Source organism: Gasterosteus aculeatus, chromosome 5 (assembly GCF_964276395.1).
Source record: "Gasterosteus aculeatus chromosome 5, fGasAcu3.hap1.1, whole genome shotgun sequence".
In the NCBI taxonomy this organism is placed as follows: domain Eukaryota; kingdom Metazoa; phylum Chordata; class Actinopteri; order Perciformes; family Gasterosteidae; genus Gasterosteus; species Gasterosteus aculeatus.
Genome location: NC_135692.1, coordinates 8,151,864 through 8,170,839, shown reverse-complemented (window position 1 = coordinate 8,170,839; position 18,976 = coordinate 8,151,864). Strand labels below are relative to the sequence as shown.

General features: G+C 45.2%; 1 protein-coding gene across 1 annotated transcript in view; it reads left to right on the top strand.

Annotated features, from left to right (window-relative positions):
• Window positions 1-860: 860 nt before the first annotated feature.
• Window positions 861-18,976, top strand: part of tbkbp1 (TBK1 binding protein 1) — a 33,478-nt gene continuing 15,362 nt past the window's right edge. The window contains exons 1-2 of the mRNA XM_040176463.2: window positions 861-1,387; window positions 16,949-17,202. Of these exons, the coding sequence (XP_040032397.2) occupies window positions 16,963-17,202 (240 nt within the window). The 5' untranslated portion in view covers window positions 861-1,387; window positions 16,949-16,962. The remainder of the gene's footprint in view (window positions 1,388-16,948; window positions 17,203-18,976) is intronic.

The window sequence follows — 18,976 nt, the reverse complement described above, 5'->3', positions numbered from 1 at the left end:
CATTTTAACAGTCATTTTATTGACGTGGTGTAAACTTTCATTTGACTTTTTGCCTTGTTAACATACATAGATACATACAACATACACTTCATAATAAGGTACAGTGCCTGGGCACATTTACCCCTGTCAGTTAATGGTATTGGACAGTGTGTTGAGATGAGATGAGACTGTATTGATTTATTGTTACGGCAGCAAAGAGACTGAAAAACACATAAAAGACTAAACTTAACTAAAATAAGGGACTGAACCTGTATACATATAAGCATTATATATATATACATATATTATTATATATAATATATATTATTGTATGTATAGTCTTTAAATAACCCAAATGCATTATACAAATAAAATAGTGTAAAACTATTGCAGTAGTGTTACACTGATAAAAAAAAGACTAGCAATTATGAACTATCATAACCCTAAAAGTCATTACAACAAGCTTTTCATGTGTGGTTATTAATTGATATTTTGAGTTATAGCACTTTTTGATTATAGCGATTATAGACATTGGCATCATAGAAAATAAATCTTTTAGAAGTGATAGCATGTCAAATTAGTAAATATGACAGCATGAAATTATTTTAACATTAAACAAAGACCTCATCGAGCCAATGGATGCCAAACAGTAAAACCAAACAGATCATCACATCCCTCACGAAGGAGGAAGAAATCATTAAAGCGTTAATTACATCCAATCAAACCCTTTCAGTTAAACGATGTCCCATCAGTGTTTCTGTGCATCACGTGGGACATTAACCCACATCAGGGTCAAGGGCGTATAGAGACAGCCCCACATTATGACCGGTGTCTCCCTCCCACCCCACGCAGCAAGACGCCAGCGACGCGTTTTCTCCCTCACAGTGTGCAAAGCACAAGGTGTGAAGTGTGCATGTAGGATACTGCGCCGTGCATCCGCGAGGACTACCACTCAAAGAAGAACATCACGCACACGCAAGAGTCTTTCCCGCTGCCATTGGGCTCTGCCTCTTCACATGCGGGGTGCGTCGAGCAGGAGACAAGAGATGCTCTCGTTAAAGAGGAGAGACTGACGCCGCTGTTCCCGCGACATCGCCAACCCACACCAGTGCGCGGTGCGCGCGGGGCGACGCGCAGTCACGCACGGCAGCGACTTACGGGAGGCGTGCTTGTGCCTCGCCACGGGAGCGCAGGTGCACCGGAACCAGCAGCCCCTTTCTTGCCGGGACCGAGCACCAGGACGCGCCGGGGACCAGAGCGCTTTTCGGGGTTTTTGTTGTTGTTGGTTTTTTTTTGGAGGGGGAGTGGGAGAGGGAGGGGGGACGGGGGGGGGGGGGGGGTTGTTGCTCTTCCCCAGCCTCCCACTCTCCCCGAGAGATGACATCTGCGGATCGATCAACGGCCGAGCGTGAGTTGTACCCCTATTTTATACACGCCGTCCGTGCTGTGTCTGTTCCTGCGCCGCGGAGCGAGCTGGACGTCACCGCCGGTGTTGTGTTCATCGCGCCCGGGCATCGCTCGTTACGAGGCGGGGGATGCGGGACATGATGGAACAGTCTCACGTACACGTCCTTTAAAGCAGCCGCGCCGCGCTTTGGCGACATCAGCATTATTTTACACACACACACACACACACACACACACACACACACACACACACACACACACACACACACACACGTGCACACGCACACAGGCAGACACTTGGAGACTGACACGCGCGCGCGTGCACGGTGATAATGCCACGGCCGCGGGCAACCTTCAAGTTCAGCTCAGAGCTGGTGGAACGCGGTCAGAGGAGAAGTAGCCCACATTTGGCCTTAATATCATTTTTTTAGCAATTCATATTTGTGAGAAAAGGAAGAAAACGGAGGGACGGGCTTTAAAAAACAATATACAAATTAGGCTATATTGGCATTGAACAAAAAAAAACATATATTACATGTGTGCAATTTAATCTAAAGAAAAACGTGGTTGTTATCTAACTCCTCCCGTGAAATAGGTTAAGGAGAAGAAAAGGATGCGCTCACACGGCCGAACATCCTGTATTCGATGAAACAATGTTAACAATCTGTAGACTCACACACTCGTCACATTTTCTCTGGAAAATCTTGTGCTGGATATCTGAGTGAGGATGTTTTGGATTATTTTGTGTGCAGGTAACAGCATTTATCTACAGTGGATGTTAGACTGTATATCACTCGCTGGGATCATCATCTAAATGCATTCACAACAGTAATAGTAGTAACCATAAAAACTATTTTGTGAACAGAAAAGGCACTGGTCCCAACTACTGCACTTCTGCATGATAATGTTTGAAATGACCATTTGTGTTAGAAGATTCTATACAGGCATCACAGCTACATTTACTCTATACGCTGTCGTCCCTTCCAATACCAAAAATAGTATAAAGTTTATCAAGGCTTTTCCCCGAATACCTCAAACATCAGAACGTTAAAGCTACAGGAGCATTTTAGGGATTCTCTCCTCATAATACGGTTTGTATGACAACATTTTGCGGGCGGTCTCCTTTGAATATCCAGCAACACGTGTTGTTAGTGATGACGCTTGTTTCATCCATACAGTGTTTTCATAATTAACTTCCTTCCTCACAGGAAACTGCATGTTAAGAGTTAAAACAAATACATGTAAGGGTTCAAACAACTGGGGAAGGAACGTTAGTTACGTACCAATGTTTTTGGACTGATGAGACAACATTTGGCTTTCGACAACTAAGTATAAATAAGTACACATTGACTTCTGGTCATAGACAGTATCTCTGGAGAAAGTTTGGGTGTTTTGGGTATTTCTGTGGAGAATTTCAATACCTCCATTAGTCGTGATATTTCAGTCTGCAATCATAGTGTCTTTAAGAAGTTTAAATGGCAACAGCCTTGAAATTGACATTTTTGACTCGCCACTTTATTTTTCTACAATAGTGACCATATTTGGACAACGGAGGAGTGACTTAGAGACACAACATACGCCTCAGGTAGAGACACTTCCATCAGAGGGGAGACCCGCCATGAAGCGCATCCTGCTTCATGGTCATTTTCAGTCTAAATGGGCCATAATTCGCCAAATGAACGTCATGCTCTACTGAAGAAGACTTGGAACTAGAGATTGAGACCATAAACTCATGTTTACACTGTTTCCTGAGGGAATGAATCAAGAGGGAAGTGGAGTCTTGCCTGTTTGTGAAGGCTTGAGAGCGGACAGCGACGTGGTGCTGAAATGCAGCCTCGCCGCTCTCTTGGGGAAACACGCAGGGCTGACAACCGCAAAAGAGGAGCGCTGAATACTTACTCATGCTGCTGGCATTCAGACCTCTGAATCACACGTTGATACGGGCCCGATGATGGTCGGCCCCGGGCCAGCGTCTGTCAGGCACGGTCACTGTAGCGTCCTTACAGAGGGGTCAGTAGGCTACAATCACAACTCCCACTCTGATCTCAGCCGTGCTGCCGTCATTTGTTTCCACTTTTCATTCCCTCCCTTTCGTCAGCTTCCTGTGGCGTCGCGTCCAAACAGGCTAATTTAAGGGAGTGAATCGTGGCTTCACCCCGCCTGCTAATCACCAATCACAGAGCGGATGTGCTGCTTTGCAGTCTCTCTCGTGGGCATTTGGCTTGCTTTTCTGCATTTTCAGCCTCGTTAATCATGTTTTTTCCACTTTCTCCCGCACTTTTTAAATTGGATCCCAGCGAGGTCCTCCACGCTTGAAGCTGTTGTGTAATGTGCTTTGTTATCTGCTGATGAGTGATGCTGATGCTGGGTTCTTTTCTGGAACCTGATGCAGTCTGAAGTGAGGTTATGAGTAAGCCAGCAAATTTATTCTCAGGAGGAAATGGCCTTTCGGTGTGATTCCAGTATCCAGTATTAGATAACTTACGAGGACACGGTCCCACTCAAATGTATTCTAATTGTACATTTGCGTTGGTCGATGATACCAGCACACTTAACAGGAGACCTCGTCGATGTAACCACCAGGTTGTCTGCGTTATCACGGATGATTCATAACCGGCTGCACAGCCGCCAGCTCCTGTTCTGTCATTTAATTATTGTCCTTTGAAGCTGCTTTGTTGCCGCTGACCTTGAGGAGAGCTGCTCCGGAGTAACCGCTTCAATATGTCGAAAGGAGGTGCGTTTCCGTGGGTATATTTGTCTCTGTCGAATGAAGCGAATTAATCCGAGCTTCTTTCTATAAGCGCACATTCGCTTTAGTCAAGCGTGTAAACACATACACAAAATACAAAGAGGAAAAGTAAAACGTCCTCATAGCTGCGTATATAAAGCTAACTGTCACTACTGGTGTGATGTGACACCTTCAGTTTGGACGAGCAGACGGTGGTTGTTCCTCTCCATGAATGTGATCGTCCATTTTTGGCAGATGCTGAAAACGAGAACCAGTGGAGGGCAACACGACGTAACATGTTTTACTAAACACAACTGTACTCATCTCCTGTTACTGAAAACGTCCTGTAGAGCCAGCTCGGACGTAATGATGCACTGAAATATTCCCTACAAGATTGAAGCCATTGAGCAAACAAAGGACACGACTTGAAACTAATCTACTTCATGCGTTGCTTTCATTCAGAATAATTGTGAAATAGCCTTTGCCGAAGCAAGGAGTCTGGATTTGTACTTTTTTAAGTCGGTGAAAGCTTCACCTTTGAGCTGCATGAGTAGAGCTGCGCCAGAGAAAGCAGGATCGGGTTGGAAACGCAACAAAAAGCCGGTGTTTCATTTAGGGGTCTTATCCATAGTGAGAGCGTTACATATTTAAGCCACCGAAAAGAAAAACCCGCCTAAAATGTCATCTGTATCCGTTTCAGGTTATGCTATATTTACAACATGTCCACCGTGTAATCTTGCCATCAGACAGCGCTTTCCAAAGGGAAAGTGAACTGAAAGGGAGATTTTATACTTGTTCCCTCAACATAGAGACAGCAGGATTATTATAGAACATAATTATTGTTTTCTTCATCAAAGATAATCTTCACAAGTCATCAGCTCGTTTTAGGAGTTTTGAAGCGGAAGAAGTAAAAAGCTAACTTCAGCCTCTAAAGGAACTTCACCCCGGTCACATGACCTGGCGTCGCCACCACTAAGCCAAAGGGGAACGAGTGTGTTTTTTTAAGACATAAAAGCTTTTGAATTCACAAGAGGGGTGCTTACTGACCTTTATTATACCGTAGAGCAAAACGTTAAGATCTCTTCAGCTTATGTTAGACACAGGCCTAAATTAAGAGATTCAACCCCAAACCCAATGACTTTGAGACGAGGGAACAGGGAGTGCAAGAGTGCAGAGACTCGTTTTGGGGTTTTAGGATTCCTGCAGGACTCATAATACTAACCTCTGGAAATGAAGTTCTGTGTGTTTGAACAAAGGGAAACAATCCATGTTTTATCCCTGGAAATGTGGTATGTTTTACCATGAAACAAGCGTTATGATCATTTAGCACACACATTACACATTAATAATTGTGTGGCTAAATGATGCTGTGGTTCCCACAGAATCGGGCTCAGATGTGAGAATATGAGGTCATTTATCTCCCTCTGCAGGCTCTTGCCCAGCGGCGGGCAGCATATATTAGACCTGATACACACACACACACACACACACACACACACACACACACACACACTGAAGAAGTATCCTGCTTAGAAACAGTGCTGACATAATTCACAAGTGCTAATTTATGCAAAACCTATTCCGTTTCCCGCCAATGTCTCTGCTACTTTTCCCGACTCATTTTCAAATGTTTCCTCCTCTGCACTATTATGTTATGAGTATCTTCATCTACATAAATATGGACTTTTATGTCAGCTCCATACTTCAGCTATGATTACCTTCATATACATAAACATGGGCATGGATGTATGTGAGCCACTAAATGAAGGGGGGGCGAGCGGAGGCCCTGCTGACTCAGGAATATTAATGAACGGCAATCAATCCAACTAACCATCGCCTGTCCTCAGGCTGGACGGTATTAAAAAAATAGACAATAGTCTCTTTTTGAAGTGTGAGTGATGAAGGTGAGTCAATATCATTTCACTTTTTTTATTCCCTTTGAAGAAGAGAATTAACCAGCACAGACAGCCGGCTGTTGTGGTCTATCCAGACGGACCGATGTGCCTCTTGAACGGCACAAAATGCTGCAGATTCTGTGTCAAATCGAAGCTTCTCATCATTGCAGGAAACAAAAAAAAGGGGGAAAAAAGAAAGACAGAAAGACAGACAACCTTTCAATTTATATGAACAAATATCCCCACACTTCATTTGCGTGGTTGTTGCTTTAAGTTTTTCCCTCAATTAAAGTGATAAACTGTCAATGCTGATTGCCTGACTGCTCATTTTTCATCATTGCTCATCAAAACTGAACCTCTAACACAAGACCCGTATGATTTGTACCTTAAACCTTTCCTTCAAAGCACCTCCTCAGGATTAATGCAAATTTCCACCCATCTCAGAAAGGATGCATTTATGGTCATTGCTCTTCAGCCTGCATCACTTTGTGCGGTCTGAATTGAATCGTCCCAAACTGCTGACGCTCCACCTGTACTGGCTCTAGCTGTAAGCTGTAAATGGGCACAATGTGGAAGGACTGTGCACAAACATTGGCCTTTTTAAATATGCAAAATACTGCAACTTTAACTAGGAGCTAGAGAAGCTGGACGCATTACTTTCTGTTCTGACATGCTCATTCTTCATCACCCTGCACTCCGTTTCTCCTCTCTCTCTACTTTCTTTTCCCTCAACATTTCTTTTTTTTTTTTTAAATAACTGTGTTGTAATATCTGTGGGCCAAGGCGTTGACCAATGATTCCATCTTTTCTCTCACTTCTGAGTAAAGCCAGGAGCGGCCCACCTGCATCAAGGCTCCCGTCTCTTTATCGGGGGTTTGGGCTTCAGATGAGTGTCTCTCTCTCTCTCTCTCTCTGGCAAGGAAGCCTCACCTCTTTCCAAACTCTGCCTCGCTTGCACTTAGAAGCAACAAACTCACACCTCCCACTGGCCCGTCCGGAACGCCGCCGCCGCCTTTTCGCGCAGCAGGATCGCGGTGACGTGTTTTATTTCTCCGCGTGAACGTTGTACGACAACTGCCTGGGATGACGCAACCCATTTAAAGCGTTTGCTTTTGTTGTTGGAGGACACCTGGTTGCTTTGGAGACAGGAGGAATGTGATGTAACTGCAGTGTGATGTGACCACTCACTCTCTCGGCCCACGCGAGGCTCCGTGCCGACAGTGGAGGCACGATGGCACCGGACGTGTGTGTGTGTGTGTGACAATAGGGCTCTAAAGTACCTAAGGAGTAGTGGAAAAAAGAGAGGGAAACAGCCTGTAGAACGGACCTTGTGTGTGTGTGTGACACACTGGAGGTGTTCTGGTTCCCGATAGAAGTGGAGAGTCCGTTTTGTCTTGGCGCCCGCTGGGGATTCACACGGTTCTTTTTGTGTCTCAGAGAAACCAGGTTACCCACTTGCTTGTCACTTGACTGCCAAAACTCCCTCTGCTGCGCCTAAAGATATCTACTCACAATCTGAAAATGTGAAATTTCTTTTGCTATTTTAATGCCGTGAAGTTAAATCCTCTGCTTTCCTTAAGGGGAGTCACAACATGAATATGATTATGCTATAAATGGGACAACGAACAAATAGAAATCCCCAACCCATTACGTACATTACATCACGTTTTGTATGACAAGTTCTCTGAAATAGTATGTTAAGATATGCAGATGAGGCATTTACTATGTGATAATTATCATACATTTCCAGAACATAAATCTGAGGCAGGATTGAATAGCAAATGAAGCGTTAATAATAACCTTTGGGTAATTTAGAGGAGTCACAAATAAACAAGTTAAATAAACACTTAAGGAAGCAAATCATTTCTGGCTGTCGTCTCTGCTCTTAAACAAAGAATCATTAGGCATATTGACGACATTCTCCCATCTCTCCCACATTGAATCACACCGTACCATCAAACTGCCAATTGACTCAAAAGCTACAAAGGATAATTTCATGTGTGAGGTAATCGCTATGTTTGCAGCAGGGATGGGCACACCACATTGATTTTACAATAAATATGTAGCTGAAATACTGGTAGCGCCAGAGGCAGAGAGAGAAGTACCTCAGTGACTGAAGGGGACCGGCTGCTTTGTGTGGACTCGCACCTCGCTGGCAGACAAACAGGAACAAATCGGCATGTTGCTGTGTGCGTGCAGGTGAGAAGGACGTCAATATCAGGTTCAACGTTAACTTCCGCCATGTTTACAGGTGGCCTGTGGGATCTGGAACCAGCTGTTCAGTTAGTATATTATCCTCTATCACAAGCCCGTACAGGAGGACACATACGCACCGTTATACCGAGTATAATGAGCAATAAAGTCCTCTAAAGGCCCGATGGAGTGATGGTGGACGGGTCAAACAAATACATAACTTTAAAGCGATAGGCCGCTGTCCGTGGTGCTGGAAGCCAATGACCAGATGATCATCTCCACGCTCTCCTTCTCCCGTCGCCTCACGTAACACTTCTTTTATTGGGGCGTTGATGTTACGTTCAAAGGCCTTTTCTCCACACGTCCCCGCGCATCTCCTATTTGGTGCCAGACGACTCAAAGGCAGAGAGGTGTTACATGTGTGCGGAAGCTGGCTGTGTTCTGACAAAGAAACAAGGCGGGAGCCTCTTTCTCCGCGCGGCGGATAGTCGGCGCTTTATTTCCCTCCCACTTACGGTGAGGCTGTGAAGTGTGCGCAGACAGGTGACCTGGAACATGGTGGGGTTCAACGCTCTGAAGAGTCTGCGTCTCTGTGTAATAATTGGCTGTGGAACGCGTCCCCGTTTACACTTTCCTGTTAACAGAGACCTCTAATTCGTCCCTGCTTTGCTTCCGTCCTCTCATATCTTTGTCTCTGTCGCCTGGGCTCTGATCTGCTGTAGCTGTTTACGTTCTCGTGACTTTCAAGTCGTATTCAGACACTTTACTTATGTAAATGTACTAATGTCACACTGTGAAATGCTCCACCAAAGTAAAAGCCCTCCATTCAAAGCCCATGTTACGTAAATGTATCATCAGCAAAATATGTGACAAGCAATCAAAAGTAGAAAGTTCTCATTTATGATGTTTGTCAATTCATTTCACTGCTGCATGCCTGTGATGTTTTCCTGATGTAGATGTTAATAAGTTTGTACTTATTTTAGCTTATGTACTGTCGCAATGTAGCATCAAATATATAAAGAATTCAGAATTTATTTCAGAAAAATATTTATTAAATGATGGAATTTTAGTCATTACGGGATAAATACTACTACAGCCGCTGGAACTTTTAACATGTTATACCAATTTTATAAAGGAATTGAACTTAGTCAATCCAGTCCATCCAGCACACCATCTCACAATTGATATTGTATTTGTAATCCGCACAAAGTAACTACGGGTATCATGCAAACTGATAATTACTACTCCTCATGGCCGATACCAAAAAGATGACTGATGATGTCACATTTGTGTATTTTAAAAGTTCATAACCGTAGTTTTTGCACACCTGAGGGTACGAAGGCAATGATCTATAGAGCAAAGATCGATGATCTAACATCACATCACAGTGAGCTGATGTCGTCAACCCAACAAAAACAAGAGAGCAGTTTGGACTCATTCATTCTTTCTCTTGACATGTTTCAGCTCACCAGCGAGCTTGTTGTTGTTTGCTCTTCTTCTTCTCTCTAGTCTGACTACAAAATGAAAATGCAACTAAGGTACTCGGGTTCTGAACAGCAGTCTCCTGAGTGAAAGTCACGTTTTTTACACATCCTCCACCTCGATCGGTCTATGGAAACGTCCCAGAAAAACAATTCACTACTATGTTGTGTGAGTGTGCGTGTGTGTGTGTGTGTGTGTGTGTGTGTGTGTGTGTCAGGGTGAAACGGAGTGGTGGTGTCCTCAGACAAGGACACTGACTTCCATCAAAGTGATGTGCTAAGGTCTCCACAAAGAGGAGCACAAACGCCCACACACACACACACACAGAAACACACGCAGACGCACAAACAGTAGCAGCAGCATTAATGAATCAGCAGACACAGATTGTCACATCGGCACTGGGAGCCAATTAAACACTTTAATTGCCTTAATCGCTTAAGCGGGTCCTCGTAGATCTTTATTTCTTATAATAACAGAGGACACACTCGGAGTTACGCTCAGTTCATTGCAGCTTCATGCTCAGCATATATTATCATTTTTGCTGGATGAGATTGGATTTGTTCTCTAAAGAGTTAGATGAAGATTTATTTTGAGGCCTGCAGCTCTCCTTGGTTGGGCCGTTGTCTGCATAAAACCACTTCTGTGTGCGCGTGTCTCGCGCTTTTCTTGTGTGCGTTTTTTACGCATCCGGCGTCTTTGAGAAGTTTCCTCTGGAGAGCAGGTGATGAACACGGTTGCCAAACTGAAGCGAACCACAAACCTCGAAACCACACGGCACTCAGAGCAGTAATCACCAACCATCGATAAATAAACCATTAGCCTCGTCACATCCCAGCGGATCGGACCTTCGCCTTCGCACAGGCGCCTGCGTATTGCATCACGGAGCTTCAGCACACACCACAGTGGCAGTATCTTCGCTTAGTTGCGTAGTCTTTGAAATGTCCTGAGGCCAAATGAGGACGACATAATTAAAGTTGTTTTTACAATCCCAAACTTATTCAGTTAAAAAGACATAAAACAATAAAAGAAAAGCAGGAAAATCTTCACATTTAACAAGCTGGAACAAAACTTCTCTTTAACGAAAGAATTCAACGGTAAAAACCCCGCGTAGTACTGCGGGTACGTTGAGCTGACTGCATCGCCAGCGCCGTTTTTCACAACAACATGTGTGTGTGTGTGTGTCTGTCGTCCTGAGCGGCCATCTTTCCACGCTGCCGGCGGCCCGCTGTGAGAGAGAACCTCGCTCTCTTTCTTAATGCGCCGCTGAGCGGCTGAGACCAAATTACAGGCTTGATTTCTCTGGGAAACACGGTGGTGCTCGGGAGTCATTCGACTCACCCACCTTGCCGGCATCTGTGTGTGTGTGTGTGTGTGTGTGTGTGTGTTGCTCGTCTGCCGCTCATGTGGCCACGGTTAATTATGGAGGCTGAGTGAGTTTGGGAGGAGGAGGGTGGGCTTCTTATCTGGTCCTCGCCGTCCTTTTATGGGCGGCTCTTTGCTTCCGTGCCGCTGCTCAGCTCGACTTTGACTCAGATGTCGGAAGGAGGGAATCCGAGGGTCGGATCGGTCGTGGAAATAATGAGAAGATAAATGTCTTGTGTGGGGAAAGTTCTCATTCAAAGTCAAGATAGAGCTTTAACTTTTTCTTTTTTCTCCCCCCACTCGGGTTCAGCGTGGTGGTGATTAACTTTTCTGTAGAATAGCAAGAAGGAGGCGTGACAGGGGGCAAAGGGATTGACATTAACAAAAAAGATACGGCAACACAGCTCATTGTCTCCGTCCTGCCCCGACTATCAATCTTCTGAACGGCAGCTGCCTTACAGCCACACACACACACACACACACACACACACACACACACACACACACACACACACACACACTACGTTCGCCTGCCTACGCGGCTGATTCCCCAAGTGATGAATCACGGCGCAGCGAGGCATTTTTTAGAGGTGGTGTTTTTCTCCTGTTCTGGCAGGCTTTGTGTAACGTAAAGTGCTTTGTGCGGTGTTTGCGGGTGTGGGTGTGGGAGGGGAGGCGAGGGGGAGGCGTGGGGGTGTATAGTACAGTACGTGTTCTTAGAGTACACCGTGTCTTCTAGGTTCCCGAGTGAGGGGCAGCTTCTGCAGACTGAACACGGAGCTTCAGCTTCGACGTCATGGGATAAGAAAAAAAAAAAAAGGATTGAAGTTGTTTTTTTTACAACACGTCCTGGAAGCACCTCCTTCGACGACCATGTCCAAAACGCTTTGTTAATCTGCTGTACTCAAAGGACACAATTACTCTTATGATCACATTAAAATGCTGTGGGCTGACCCGGACCCTGCGGGGGTCACTTTGCACGCTCGCCACAGGGAGGTGACGACTTCTCAAGGTGCTTGATTCAAATAGTATGTTGTAACCTCTCTTGGCATCGGTTTGAAGCCGTCTGGAGTACCAGATGGAGTTATTAGGCCGCTTACCAGGAAGGACTTGGCTCAACGGCTGTGAAGACAAATCACTCCTTTTGTCCAAACTTTTACTTTGTTGCATCTTAGTTTCTCTTGGTCACATGGACTTAAATAAATGCTTCATTTAACGGTTGAGGAAAACTTTCACACATCAAGATAAGAGAAAATACGGCAGCGTAACACTATGAAACACAAATACTATCCCCCGTGACTGTGCAAATGCCCTGTGTGTGCTTTGAGTGGACTGAAACACTCGCCTGTCCATCATCACCAGTGACGACACACAAGCCTGTAGGGCAGCTGGTAACTACGGCCGTGCAAACCTTGTAGTTGCTCAGAGGATGCCCTCTTGGTTTTTGTTTGAGGACAAAAACACGGACACATTCCCATTCTGCTTTATTGTCCATTTGACTCAAAATGGACATCCATTTCGCTAATTACTGATTCTTTTAGTGGGGTCAGTGCATGTGGTCGATATAGATCCACTGAGTTGGATTAGTGCATCAATACCTCTACTACCTGTGTGTGTGTGTCTCTCTCTCTCCCTTTCACACACACAGACACACACACACACACACACGCACATTTCCAGCTTGCACTGCTGCAGCCGCGTCCTTGGACTGACGCACACACACACACACACACACACAGACACACACAAACACGCACACGATCAAACTGCTACCTGCCGGCATGCTAATAGGTTCTCAGTGTGTGTGTTGGACCGTCGACTTCCGTAAAGCTGTTGCAGAGTAAACAGGTGCAGCGGAGCGAAGCAATGCATTGTGGGAGCATTTTGTGTGCGTGTGTGTGTGTGTGTGTGTGCGAGGGGGATGGGGGAGGGGGGAGGGGTATGACTCAGACATACTGTCTGAGTTGGCGGTGCCAAACGTTCAGCCGGTGGGGAGCACAGGGTGCTGGAGTGTTTTACAGCGCCAGACAGCGGGCCGGTGTGTGTGTGTGTGTGTGTGTGTGTGGGGGGGGGGGGCGTTGAGGGACGGAGGGAAAAAAAGGTGAAAACAAAGGTGGTGATGGTGAAAGGGAGATGAACAGTTCTTCTAAGGAAGATTTTATAAAATAGGCCGGTAGAAAATACCTGTGGTGAATCTCAATGCTTTTACGTCCTGAACTGCTCCAACTTAGCGTGAGGTCACAAGGCAGGAACCAGACTGCATGAACATTAACATCTGTAAAACAGGATTGCTCTATTTCGGTCTACAGCTGGCCGACATTAGCTACTCGACCCCCACACAGACAGAGAGAACGAGCATGTTGTTCATTCCTCAAAGGATCCTAGAAATGACCAGCAGCACGTGATTGGGTTATGAATGTTTGTAAATGGATGAGTTTTGTTCTGTGAAATCATCGTAGAACGCTGCTGGATAATGAAGCTGCTGTACGCGGCATTTAAACCAGGATTCATTAGGTTACAATTTCTCTTTTGAAAGAAGTTCAGTTTAAAGTACAATGCAATTCCAAAATATTTGTTGCTAAATGTTTGGGGAACTGAACAGACCGTCAGGTAAACAACTCAGCATGGAAAGACATTTTGAATTTTCATAGGAGCCAATCATAGGCTACAGTTGAGACGTATTAATGTGGTCAAAATGCTATGGTGTTATTTCATTTGCTCACAACAATGAAAAAGAGAAATTTAGTGAGACTGATCCTCTCGATGTGGCGAGCCACCATCAATGTCAAAAAGGTGATAGAAGCATTTTCATATTTCCCTTCTACCTTTATCCAACTTTGTGTTCTATAATAATGACATTACATTTTTTTATTATACAGCACATGTCCTAAGGACAATCACTCAAAGTGCTGTACATTTAAAGATAAATAAAAAAAGGAAACCTTCCTTTTACAAAGAATGTAATTTATAGAAACTAAACTAAACTAAACATGTGTAACATCCATAAAGTGCTGTTGAAAAAAGAAATGTTTTGCAGAAAAGAGGCTTGAAAGCGGGTGAGGGCAGTAGACGCTGTGCCATGTGGGCCTTGGCTACCATGTGACTTCTCGTGGTAATCGATAATGGAGCGGCACGCTGGTTGCGAGGGAGGCGTATGCTTGCCCCCCTCCTTTGCCCCTCCCCGAGAGAATTGGCAAACGAGCCCCGCGGTCCAGGAGATGGAGTGAATGTGTGTGATGGGGCCGGAAGGGGGAGCCGGGTGAGGGATATTTTGGGTAAAGGAGCAGAGAGCAAGAGAGGGATCGAGGAACGGGAGCATAGTCGAAGCTTTGTGCGTCTGTGTGTGTGTGTGTGTGTGTGTGTCTGTGTGTGTGTGTGTGTGTGTGTGATAAATGCCTCATTTCTGTGCTGCCACTGAAAGGAGCTTAAACAAAATCGATGTTCCAGAGTTCCTGTCCTTCATTTCATGCAGTCAGAGGCCACATTTAGCCGTCTCTCAGTGACCACTGCACCTTTTCTCACCGCAGCGCGAAAGCTGCTTGATGTGTCGGAGAAATTGACTCTTGATTTATTCCATTCCGTTACATGTCGTTTAGCTGAAGCTTTTATCCAAAGTATTCCCTCGGTAAACATTGTAAACAATCTCAATCTTTATATTTTTTGTATATTTTTATATAACATAACAGCCCACCATACCAGGCAATTGAGTCTCAATGTAGCTGCTGTATGGAAATAAATCTTGTTGTTGTCAAGCAGCTGGTGAAAGGTGCTCCACATGCAATTGAATCATAGCATCCACTTGGCAATTTCATGTGATTTTCGGTGCGTGGATAATTATGTCCTCTAGCCTTAATGTAGGCGGAGGAGGAACGCTGGTCGGGTTTCTTCATGGAAATGTGGTCACTGCATAACAGCGAGGTGAAAGCTCAGCCTGTTTATTTACATGCTGCATTACATTCTTTCCCGTTAGGACTTTCAGCATTACGGTTTTTGTTCTGTTTATTAAGTATTTTATGCATGACGCCCCAGTGCAAGCACCTGTCTCCATGCAGCAGCAGGTGCCGATTTATTTAACATTTTCTCTTTGTGCCACTGCTCCTCTTTTGTATTTTTTGGGGGGGGATGAGAGGGGAGGGGGCAGCATGTGCACATACGTGTGATCGTGTGCTGGTGGGAGTACTTTTGGACCAGCGAGGAGAAGAGCCGTGGATTGGCTGAGTCTTATCTCCCTCTCTCTTAAAACACAAGGAAAAATAGCAACCGCGGAGGAAGAGAGCGATGAAAATAGCCCAGTAGGCAATCGCTGACTCACGAGGCAGAGAGGCATCCAGTGCGCATCCAATCACTGTTGTGTAACTCCATCAGCACCCGCGAGTCCAACCAGCGCCGCACGTTCCACAGGTACATTGTCGACTGGGACGTTTGTGCAAATGTCTCCTTTTGTGGCTGCATAAGAAAAAGAGAGGGCGGTGACATCACAGGCGCCATTCATCACATGGAGGATGGCGGGGGGGGGTTGAGGCTGCAGCGTGGTCAGCCTGGCTCATTTATCAGGTACTGAAGGAGCGTAGGCTCATGTGTATTTAAGTACTGTGAAATGGAACAAGAGCACAAAGCAGACACACTGGTTGCTCGTGTACTTCAAGCTCCTGCCAAAAAATATGTATTTTTATTTTAATAATATACAGGATATTACATTCTTACAAATTTCACCTTCAAAGTGTGCAGAGAAGCATCTTCAGCAGCAGCTTCAATAACTAACAATATTAGAAAAGGCTTCTATGATGCATTATAACCCTTTACTTATAATTCTGCTATAGCACCATGTAATTTTAACAGTTATAAGCACTAAGATATATTCATAATGCTTAAAAAATAATAATAATCCATTATGAAGGATCACAGTGTTTTATAATTCCCCTTTTGACAGATAATTGTCACCTAAATCCTCGACTCACACAGAACTTCCCACACTTTGTTGAGGTCTTTGTTCAGCTCTCCGCCTGCAACTTTACTTTGTTTGTTCCGTTTAACGTGTTGTGGTTTGTTGGTTTTTATTGGCTCACTGACTCACTCCCTCCCTCCTTCCCTCACTCCCTTACTCACTTACTCCCTCACTCCCTCCCTCCCTCACTGACTCACTCCTTCACTCTCCACAGCAGTAGGACACAGTGATCTTCAGATGGGGGTTATGGGAAAATCTGTGAAACGTTGATGCGTCTCAGTCCTCGAGAGACACACCAGTGTTCTCTGAAAGCAAAGTGCCATTGAAGAAAGAAGCAGCTTGGCGGGTTCTCTGGTTGGGAAATATTATGGGGCCAGGCCGTCTGTTTGAGCTCAGCGTTGTGACTGATCTCTAAACTTTCAGAGGACGCCGGTTCTTTCCGTAAATGTCCCACTTTTCTACGACTGAAGCCAAAGAAATTATTGTCTTCACTTTTTTGGGGGATAAATCTCCATCTATCCGCATCCACGACGTTGCCTCTGAAGCTTCAAGCTTCTGTCTGAACAAAATCTCCATTGTTTCAATGTAAACGTCCCAAATCAAACCTGTTCACAGAGACGGACTCAATGTGATAACGTGACTCCATGTCTGATAAATATACAATTATTCATTAGTCATCTTGAAATTTCTCACAGGCAGCGTCTGCCTCACGTCTCTCTCTTTGTATTCCCTCTGCTCTTGAATATTTTACAGAGCGTGTGGCAGAAATCCACTCGGTATGTGTGATTCCGAGTAGCCGCCTGCTTGATGTCCGTAGCGCTGCTGCTGCGGCGGCGCCGATAGTTGACCCCTTGCCGGGATTATCAAACGCTGTTTTCATTTCTTGGCAGGTACATCAAATTTAATGGAAGCTGGTGATTCAATAATTCACCGGCGAATCACCGCGTGTGTCCTCAGGTTGAGGCCCTGAGATGCAGTCTCTGTTCGGCGGAGGGGAGCTGGGGCTGCTGGGAGGCGGCGACGGCGGGGGCCTGAAGGACGACGGCTGCGGCGGCGTGGCGTGGCGCTCCTCGCCGCTGCGCCCCGACGACGTCTACTCGGCCTCCCACTTCGCCCTGGTCAGCGCCTACCAGGACATCAAGACGAGGCTGGCCCTGCTGGAGCGCGAGAACACCGGCATCAAGAGGAAGCTCAAGATCTACGAGATCAAGGTGAGGAGGTCAAACATCTGCACTTCTTTTAACGGCATTCGGCGTGTTTCTTGTGGGTCCTCGTTGGCATCAGAGGGAAGGTCCATGAGAGGAGGCCACTTTGTTCTTTATGATTCATCAGTCTTCTCAGAAAAGGGGAGTGAGCCGTCCACCCTTCGCATAGTGGAGGCATGGGAGACGTCGTGCACAGAGATAAAAGAAGGGAGCGTTTTGTTGGGCTTTGATTCTGGTCCAGCAGGAGGAATTAAGTACTGAGGTAAAAATAGAAAATAAAGAGTAATGCTTTGGGAGCAAACTGAGCGGCTGTGAAAAGGGTTTTGCACACATAAGCGCTTTAAAGTAACAATAGACCTCACTTACACCCGGTAATAACATGCAATCTGTGCACTTATTGTACAGTCATTCTATATTAACAAGTATACAAAGAAAATGTAACAAAATAAGAGTTGTATATTACTATTACTCAATTCATTTGACTGAGTGGCAAAAAAGTAGGATGAAAAAGTTCAGATAATCTAACATTGTTTTGTCTAATGATGTAAAACCAATATTGGGATTATTGGTAAAATTGATTCAGCGGGAAATTAGCCACAAAATCGAGCTTTCAGCAGAGCCAATTCTGGTTTCTTTTTTCCTTTGGACGAGGAAGCAGGTGAGGCAGACGACCTCCTCCTGCAGAGCACAGTGGGGGAAGGTAGCGTAGATTAATAGCGTGGGAGGAAAAGGAGTGAGGGGAAAGTGGAGAGAAAAAAAAGGGGAGGTGAGGATTTTAAATGTGAGAGAAGATCCGGTGTCAGAGAGATGAAGAGGAATGAGGGAGTAAAGGAAGATAATGATGCAAAGAGCAAGGGAGGGAAAAATTGCTGAAATTAAGAACAAAGCATGATTGAAAAGCACACGCATGAACGTGGTCTTCTAGGAATTTTGGTGTAATGTACACACTTTTCCTTCAGCCGGCTCCGGACCGGCCCGTCAGAAGCGGATGATTATTTCTGATTTATGTCTTTATGTCTTTTCCAGATGCTCTCTTGTATATATGATGTCTCAGCAACACCTAGAGGGAATTTCCACTTATTTGGGCACAAATATCCACCTGCACAAAAAACGTATCTGGCTAGACTTACGTGGTCAAAGTTCAAACGTCGTGGTCACTGTGACCTCACGTGTGTTTTTGTGAACATAATATCTCAGAGACGCCAAATTTGGACAAAAATCAAAATACTATCGACTCCTAGAATGCCCTTTACTCCCCATGTGGAAAGACCTTTGGCTTCATTTGCAAAACGCTGGATTATTTTGTATTATTTCAAGCCCCTTTTTAAAAAAAGTACGGCTGCTGTAATGATGCAGCTGGAAGTGCTTTCCTGCTAATTTGAACCTGGGTGGCAGCGAGGTTGTTAGAGATCCCGATGCTCGGCGTTCTGAGGAGACCTGCAACTCCTGGAGGGCTTTGCCCTTGTTTACAACGTTTGCTGTAAAAACTGAGCGCGGAGAGATGTTCGGCTAAATGGAAAAGCCTTGTTAGCTCCTCAAATAGACGTTGCATCGTCTTGGTACGGAAAGTGAAAAGTTCTCCCTGCTTACGACGGCACTCTAAATGTAAATGTGTTCGTTTAGGTCAAACCACGTGCAGTTATGTAACTTCTCGGCTGTGTTTTCTATCACTGGAGTGAGCAAGCAGACGACCGTTTAGCACCATAACTCGACAAATCGCTTAGATCGCGACCGTACGGATTACATCATCCACCCAATTTGCATAATCGTGGCTGTATAC